The sequence below is a fragment of the Thunnus thynnus genome, chromosome 15 (genome assembly GCF_963924715.1).
Source record: "Thunnus thynnus chromosome 15, fThuThy2.1, whole genome shotgun sequence".
Lineage (NCBI taxonomy): Eukaryota > Metazoa > Chordata > Actinopteri > Scombriformes > Scombridae > Thunnus > Thunnus thynnus.
Window position 1 is genome coordinate 29613578 of NC_089531.1, and position 8244 is coordinate 29621821.

Genomic DNA, 8244 nt, shown 5'->3' on the forward strand with positions numbered 1-8244 from the left:
GACGTTGAAGTCTTAAAATCCTCTCCATTTTCTTCCCGAGGAGAGTCAGTCAGCCAGCACCATTTTAGGAAGACACATCGCTAGGTCTTGTCTTTAGCATTCTTTAGTTATTCTGAGAAAAAAAGACCTGAATTCAATTAGAGTTCGGTCGTTTCTCTTAGAGCGCTTAGCTTGGAAGCGAAACATTTTATAGGTTAGTTATACAGGAGAATATAACGGCCATACCGTGCTAGTACTAGCTAGCTACTGAAGCTAACCCGAGCTGGCTCTAAGGCTTCTCTCGACCAACGCAACATTCACTGTAAGTAAAAACTGCTGAAAATTATTAAACATTTGAATTGTACTTGAACTTCTTCAATAATTAAACACAAATAAGTGCAACTACAAAGCGGGCCGAAGATGTAGGTCCTTTTTATATTCTAACTACGTTATTTTTGTTAGCCAAGTTTAGCCAGTTTCTTTGGATCAAGAAGGAGGACATTTGAAAAGGCTACTCTGTATTCCTGACCCAGAAATGCATAACTAACACAGTAAGAGGTTACTGGGACAGCTTTATTCCTGACAGATTCAACTATGTGTCTTATAGCATTGGTAACGTTACTTTCATTCTAGAGCACTTAGATGCTAACAGGTATTTTACTAATTACACTAATACAACTGAATGAAGAGCGGAGTTAGGACAATGCTTAAACCAGCTCGTTCTATTCGAATCAAAACCCGCATTGTCATTCCACGGCTAATGAGAAGGGAAGCCCTCCTGCTGTCGATCCTCCAGCGCATATGTTTGTCTACGCGTGACATAAGTTATGGCCTGGCAGCTGAGAAGCAGGAGTGGGTGGTGTTGACCATGTCAGCTTACCTACCCACTGGTTCATAATAATTGTTTGGTAATAGTTTGATGTAGTAGCTGGTTAAAGTTATAAAAAGCTTCACGCAAGGATCTAATAGTAATGTGTCATAGAAAAAGGGGTGAGGGTGTTTTTTAAGGATATTGGAAGCTCTCATAAACTGAGTAAACCAACCAAAAAGCAACACCCAAACTGTTGTTTGGGGCTGTCACGGATGTATGAAGAGATGCATCCATGGGAGCCGTACACTCACTGAGCACTTTATTAGGAACACCTGTGCAGTCTAATGCAACAATCCAATACAACAGATCTGCTATAAATTCCACTTTTCCAAAGCATTTTTAGTTTTTGGTGATGGTGTCAGAAAGGTGATAATTGTACTTTGTTTATTATTGAGGTCGTAGTAGATGGTGGTGGTGTACTGAAATGCATCATATCAAAGTGTCCCTAATATTTTGCCCCCCTCATGTATGTTAATGGGGTGGATCAAATATTAGCAACACTATTAGCATACACCACCACCCATTACGACCTCAGTAAACATAAAGTATCACCATCCTGTGTGCTTGTTGTAGATTTATCCACACCGCCTGCTACAATGTTTTTTTTTTGTGTTGTTTTTGTTTTGTTTTTTTTAAGACAGTTGAGCAAAAATGATAAAAGACCGGCACCATGTTCAAGGCTACCATCATTAAGCATAATATACAGGATATCCCACGCAGCTATTGACTGTCAGTACCAGTTGCTTCAGCTAAGTCAGCACATCATTTTACAAACTGTACAATGTAGAATCTGGAAACTGTTCAGTCGACTCCCGGCACTTTAGCTCTTGTAACCAGAGATGATACCTCGTCAGCTAACAGAAACTGAGAGCACAGATCGGTGTGCAGAGTCATTGTCAGTCACTTCTTCTCATAGATGTAACCTTTAAATTCACTGTGAGAGACAGCTAGCCACCTGGAGTCACCACAGTCCAGTAAACTGCAGTTACTGCATTACTATTAGAGTAAAAGTAACCTTTCTGTGCATATTGTAATAACTTGATTTTACAATTTAGACATTTTACACACCATGCAAAGACAAAAATTTGAAAATCAAATTGCCCAACCCTCGTCAGATGTGTGTGTGTATGACAGACGACTGGAAAATGCAGCTCAAGTGCTCTCTGTGTGGACACGGCTTTAGGCTGAGAATAAATATTACAATAAAAATAACTCTGTATCATACACTTCATGTAATTGTGTCAAATGTCGATTCTGCCATATTTTCTTGCAGTCTGAATTCATCTTGTGACTACCAGTTGACCTCATTTTATTTTCCGTCCCATTTGTTTTCAGGAGTCTGCAAGCGAAGCCTGTCAAAATGAGCGCTGCCTCCTCCCAAAAAGTTGTCCTGAAAAGCACCACCAAAGTGTCCCTGAATGAGCGGTGAGGCGCCACGCACCCTGTCAGCAGTTAGACACCAGATGCAAGGGCCAGCCTTGGCTTGTGAAGGTTCTAGTGCTCTCTGCGGAAGGCTACTGTCAGGGACCGGACCCGACATGGATGCTATTCTGACTGGCCCCACTGTGTGTACTGCTCACTCAACATCGGCCCTTTCAACATTTGTTGATGTACAGGCGTTAAACGTGATTGTATCGTGGAGCAGAAGGGGCTCGCCCGGGCTAAATGTCTTGTGTGAGCAGTGCACACATGTAGACAAGGGGAGAGGGTAGTGGTCATACTTGGTAAGCCTATGTTGGACCAGACCACTGTCCTGAAAATGCCATGGCACATCTGCTCCCTGTTACTTACACATCACAGTATACATAAAGTATACGCTTTCAAAGGGAGAGGAAAACTTAAACTAAACCAGGGAGATGACATCTCTTGATCTCTCAAACCTTTCTCTCTCAAACCAGTGGACGTGAAGCACATGCTCCTTTATCCTCCTGATCTGTCACTGTCTCTCTCCTCTCTGCTCCGAGCCTATAAAAGACCAGGTACCCAGCCCTAGCTTGGACGTGACCAAGAGCTCCCCTTCCCCCTCCCATCTCGCCTTCCCTGCTCAGTCACTCAGTGGGTTACCCACTCGTCACGGTCCATGCTGTAAGTGGCTGGGTTGCCAAGCACTCCTCATGTCCAGGGCCTCTGCTGCTGCAGCATGATGACACCCCAGCCAGTCAGCTGGAGGCCTGTAAGTGGCAAATTGTGCTGCTCTTCTGGCACCTACTCTGCTTCTGTCCTTCAGTCTGTTTTTACTTTGAGTTTTTTTATTTCATCAATTTGCCTTTCTTCTTGTGCTTGGTTTGAAAACACAATGCGAAATTAATGTATAAATAATTCTGGAATGTCATATGATTGAGAGAGAAAATGAGTGCCAACAAGTCTTAAATGACAAAAGAGCCACCACAGTCTCTGTGGCCACAACCATAACATGAGAAATGACTTGATGTGGAACCCTGCTTCCTCCTCCTCTTCTGTATATCCCCTGTCCCCTTCTTTTACTTCCTCCCTCTTTTTTCCCTCCCACCTCTAAAGCTTCACTAACATGCTGAAGAACAAGCAGCCCACTGCAGTTAGCATTCGAGCCACCATGCAACAGCAGCATTTGGCCAGTGCCCGCAATCGCCGGCTGGCCCAGCAGATGGAGAACCGGCCCTCAGTGCAAGCTGCTCTGAATCACAAACAGGTGAGGAGAAAGTTCACACAGGCTGTGTGTCGGTGGACCTTTTTACCACACACAGCCATGTTGTAAAAATACTGTAACAGTGCAGACTAGTACTGGCAGAGGGGTGTTTATGGCTTCAGTTCTCTTCTTGTTTTTCCAAAACAAGATTTGTCAACAATGCTAAAATTGGGGTTGGGAATTGGTTTGATCATCAAATACATGAATAGTAGCTTTTCTTTTTTTAAAAAGTGCAAGAAAGACCTAAATGATAACTAAAAACTCTCTGAATTGTCTTGTATGAAAATATTTGACGAACCTGGATCTAGTGAGAAGCATACACACACCAGGAAATATGTGAAGTCTTCTTAAGACTATCATATTGATTCATACGGCCTACTACAACCTGCATGAATCAGTGTTTTTGATATTGACAATGAAATGACACAATGTAATGTGAAAGGGATCTATCATGGTGTCAATAATATAGCTTTTAGCTCATAAGACCCCACATATTTCTACACATAATGGCTCTCATCAGTCCTCTGTTTCCAGCTTTTACAAACCCAGCAGCAGAAGTCGGTGAACATACTGCAGTGTAGCTTCTAGCTAACGCCTCACAACTAAAAGGAGAATTAGGAGTACTTGACTGATTTAGTTTTGCACTTCCAAAAACGTGTGGAAACATGTGTGAGACAGATCTGATCAGGGCCTGAGATTCCATTTTTAATCCCCCACTCCCTCAGCTCCACAAACACATAATGCAGCTTGATGGCGTCTCTGTTTATACAAGTGTTTTCACAGGTCGAGTAGTGCTAAACACGACTAGTAAAATGAGTGAAGTGGTCATTTTAATTTGGGACTGAAGGTTTCTTTATGTTTATATTGAACGTTACTCATCAAAACACGTTGGGCCTCATGCAAGAACGTTTTCATATTCTTATCCTAAAACTGACTTTCTTCTGTGAGGTTTGCTTGTACGAGTGTTCAAGTCAGACTCAACAAACTCTTATTAACAGGCCAAACTTGTTGTAAGTCGCTCATTTCAGCCTGATGAATGTCACCTGTTCATAAGGAGGTGTGTGTTTGTGAGATCTGCTTATTAGCATAATCAAGGCCTCTAAAAAAAAAAAATCGCCATAAAAGGCAACCTGTTCTGCTCCATTTTTGGGTGAGTTTCATTCACCAAACTGTTACTAAAGAGTAAAAACAATTTCACACTGCAGAGCCTTACACTGCGTTTAGTAGTAGGGGACACACAACAATTAGAAAATATTAATACAGTGTAGAGGGAAAACTTTGGTGTGAAAATAGATGCTAAAATTATCTTTCTAAAGCAAAGCATTCCATGACTAATACGAGAGGCAGTCAGGGGATGTGACAGTCCCAGAGATATTAGAGCAGAGAATATTTCAGTCTACAGTAGGTGATGTCACACTGTCAACTGCAACACAACATGATACTAGACAGAGAGACACAGAGGCAGCTGTCACAATGAGAGAAGTTTCCTAGATACTACTGAAATGTAGAAGTTGCTGCGCCAAAATAAAAACCCTTTCTGTAAATTGGCAGCCATGATGATAATATGGTGAACAGAATTTTGTATTCATTTTGTTTATGTATTTTTATTTAACTTTGGTATCATTTAAACTCCAGTGTCATTCAGATGAAATCATTACTATTGTAAGTTAAACAAGTGTTTTCCCCTTGTGAAGAGGCAGAGACTGTCTGGTCAGAAAATTCTAAGTATGAAAAAAATGACGAATGCCACAAATTTCCTTAAAAGGAAACGTAGGTATTTTTGAGCCTGTATCTTGGTGACTATGTGGGACAACATTTTTTGAAACTGGTCCGGTATTGAGTGAGAACACGTCAGCCAGCAGCCACAGAACAGGCTGTAACGTAATCCTTCAGGTCAATAGCACCTCGTCAATGTACATCCATTCAAAGTGCTTGTTTTTGTCACCAACAGGCTCAGATTATTATAAGTGTCTGACTACATTATGGAAAGGACCATACAGAGAAATAAACCGTTTTCCTTTACCTTTCCAAGTCTCCCTTAAAGAGACGTCTTGTTCTGAAATCCAGCAAGAGTTGAGTTGTTGAAATCAGCTAAATATTCATCCATGACTTTGAAAATCTTTTAGATAAGACTAAGTTATTTTCTGTACTCCAACACAACAAACTCCTCCTGGTACTCCTCTCTCCAGCTCTTTTTAGTGCAATTATCCCAAAGGATTACATTGCAGCCTGTTTCATGGCTGCTGACTGAAGTGTTCTGGCTCAATACTGGATTCATTTCAGAATTCGTTGTCTCCAGTAGTCACTTAGACATAAAAAGATGGGAAAATAAGGTCCAGGTTGGAAAATACCAAAGTTTCCTTTAAATCACTCTCGTGCCTCTTGAGAAGGAATCTGTTTGTACAAGTGGTTCTTGCATGAGGCCCGTTCTGTGTATCTTGGAGATTTAACAAATGTGTTGAGTGCGTTTCCTTCCTCATAAAACATTTGCAAAGCCATTTTTTAAGTATTTTGAATCTTGCATTATTTACATCCATGGTTAGCTTGCAGTCTTCTTTCCCTCCTTTTATTCAGACTCTTTAGATGAAAGCATAAATAATCATTTTGAGGCTTTTATACTTTTGTTTAATTATGTGTAGTTATATAATTCTGTAACTTTTTGTTTCTGAAACTTTCTTAATACATTTGTGCTAAGTATATTTTTAGTAACATTATATTTTTAGTAGTTATGTTTTGTTTAAAAGGTTTATTCTGCAAATGCACTGTTTTTGGTCTTGGAGAAATGGAATTTAATTTGAGTGTATGTAAGTACAGAGAAATGACGATAAAGAAATCTTGACTTTTGAAATGAATTGTCATTAAATTGACTTAATAGTTTGACAGTATGGTTTAAAGAAGCCTGCCCTGATAGGTGTTACACACAAACTGCAGCAGTGTGGAGAGTGGATAAAGTGGCTGACTCATCAACTAGTTGAGCCGTCACTGAGTGCCTATCACCATTTCATATTGTCATTATTGTATCTGTGAATAACTTGTGTCAGAGCCTGAAGCAGCGCCTGGGGAAGAGCAACATCCAGGCCAGGCTGGGCCGGCCCGTCGGGGCTCTAATGCGTGGAGGAGCTGCTGGAGGCAGAGGAGGAATGCGAGGGATGACCAGGGGAGGCCTGCGAGGACGAGGCAGAGGAGGACTAATGAGGGGCGCTCTGTCCCTGAGAGGTGCCTGTCCACAGCCTTGAACTCTGTTACCTACAAAATACACTTACTACAGTTCTCATTTCACATTTCTAGCAACTTTCAAAAAAAACATGATAGACATGATGCTCATGGTTATAAATGTTAAATCAGGTTCAGTGTGTGTGTATCCTGTGTTTTCAGTGAGTGATGATATCACTTTGTGTTGCACAGGGAAGCGAGTGTCTACAGGTGGGCCCATGCGAGGCCGTGGCTCTGCTGGCCGTCTGGCGATGCGTAGAGGAGGGCGTCACCGTGGAGGAGCCCCTGGCCGTGGTGGAGCTCTATCCAGAGGAGCAGCACGAGGAGGAATAGCCAGAGGTGAGGACTGACCTGTTTGATTTTCTCTATTATTCATGCATTTAAAGAATTTTCAGTTATCATGAATTGCCACAGTGCTAACCCAATACAACTGTTGATCTGCTCTGTGTGTGTGTGTGTGTGTGTGTTGGTGACAGGACGCGGCGGGCTGCGTGGGCGTGGCGGTTTTGCCGGCCGAGGCGGTCGTGGCCGTGGGCGGGGCCGAGGTGTTGGCCGGCCCACTGTGACCCGCGAACAATTGGACAACCAGCTGGACGCTTATATGTCAAAGACCAAAGGTCACCTGGACGCTGAGCTGGACGCCTACATGGCACAGGCAGATCCAGACAGTATGGAGTGACCCTGAAGGACTCTGAAGGATAAGCACATGTAGACTTACTGCAGAACTGTACAGCTGAACTCACACATACAGTGTAGTGTTGTGCACCAGATTGTTGTGCGGAGAAATAATTGTTTAATTTAGATGAGAGCGGTGACAGTCCAGGATTCTGAACGTTGGAACAGCAGAGTCACTGAATGTGCTTCGACCACAACGCAATTCTGCATCAACCCTGTTCCTGCAAAACCCTTTTAATTCTAGAATAACTGTGTGAAGGGACCTTTTTAAACATTAACAAACTCTGCTGTCTGTAAACTTTTATGTTTTTTATATATGAAAAACACATGTTTTAAATTTGGGACAGATATAATGGTTTCAACCTGGTCAATTATCCTGTTGTGTTAACCTTCCTTTGTAACCATATTTGCATTACATCTTTTTTTTTTAACTTGTATTATAAATTTTTTTGGGATTAATTTGTTGTCTTATCTTGAAAACACTTTCAATGCAAAACTTTTCTAAATTATTTGTTAAAAAAGAATGTAAGCAAAGGGTTTCTAAGCCAAGTATCCATATGTCTTTGTTTTGTATTTAAAGGATGTAGTACTTTTGTTCTTCCATTTGTCAGCATTCTTCAGTGGGCTGTTGGCATTATTAAACTGTGTTTGACAGCATTTGTGTAACACTACACAAAGCAAGTAAGATGGGTTTTAATGAAAACTGAAATGGTGATTTTCCCAAATGTATACATTTTAATGCCCTTGTGTAAAAGGTTGACCACAAATCAAATTGAGTTTCAATGTGATGTTTATCTCAACATGAATAATTAAATTAGCCAGTGATGGCAAATTCCCAAAA

The 8244-nt window shown here is 41.4% G+C and overlaps 1 protein-coding gene across 1 annotated transcript; it reads left to right on the forward strand.

The window, feature by feature from the left end:
• Window positions 1-45: 45 nt before the first annotated feature.
• Window positions 46-8244, forward strand: chtopa (chromatin target of PRMT1a). Its single transcript, XM_067611697.1, has 6 exons — window positions 46-301; window positions 2186-2275; window positions 3368-3518; window positions 6557-6731; window positions 6921-7067; window positions 7205-8244. Exons 2-6 carry the CDS (start codon window positions 2211-2213, stop codon window positions 7405-7407), a joined length of 741 nt encoding a protein of 246 aa, XP_067467798.1. The 5' UTR covers window positions 46-301; window positions 2186-2210; the 3' UTR covers window positions 7408-8244.

Excerpts from the sequence above, each read along its gene's own strand:
- chtopa (XM_067611697.1), top strand. The coding sequence starts at position 2,211 with ATGAGCGCTGCCTCCTCCCAAAAAGTTGTCCTGAAAAGCACCACCAAA. Across the intron at positions 2,276-3,367 it reads AAAGTGTCCCTGAATGAGCG|CTTCACTAACATGCTGAAGA; the intron begins GTGAGGCGCCAC and ends CCACCTCTAAAG. Across the intron at positions 3,519-6,556 it reads CTGCTCTGAATCACAAACAG|AGCCTGAAGCAGCGCCTGGG; the intron begins GTGAGGAGAAAG and ends AACTTGTGTCAG.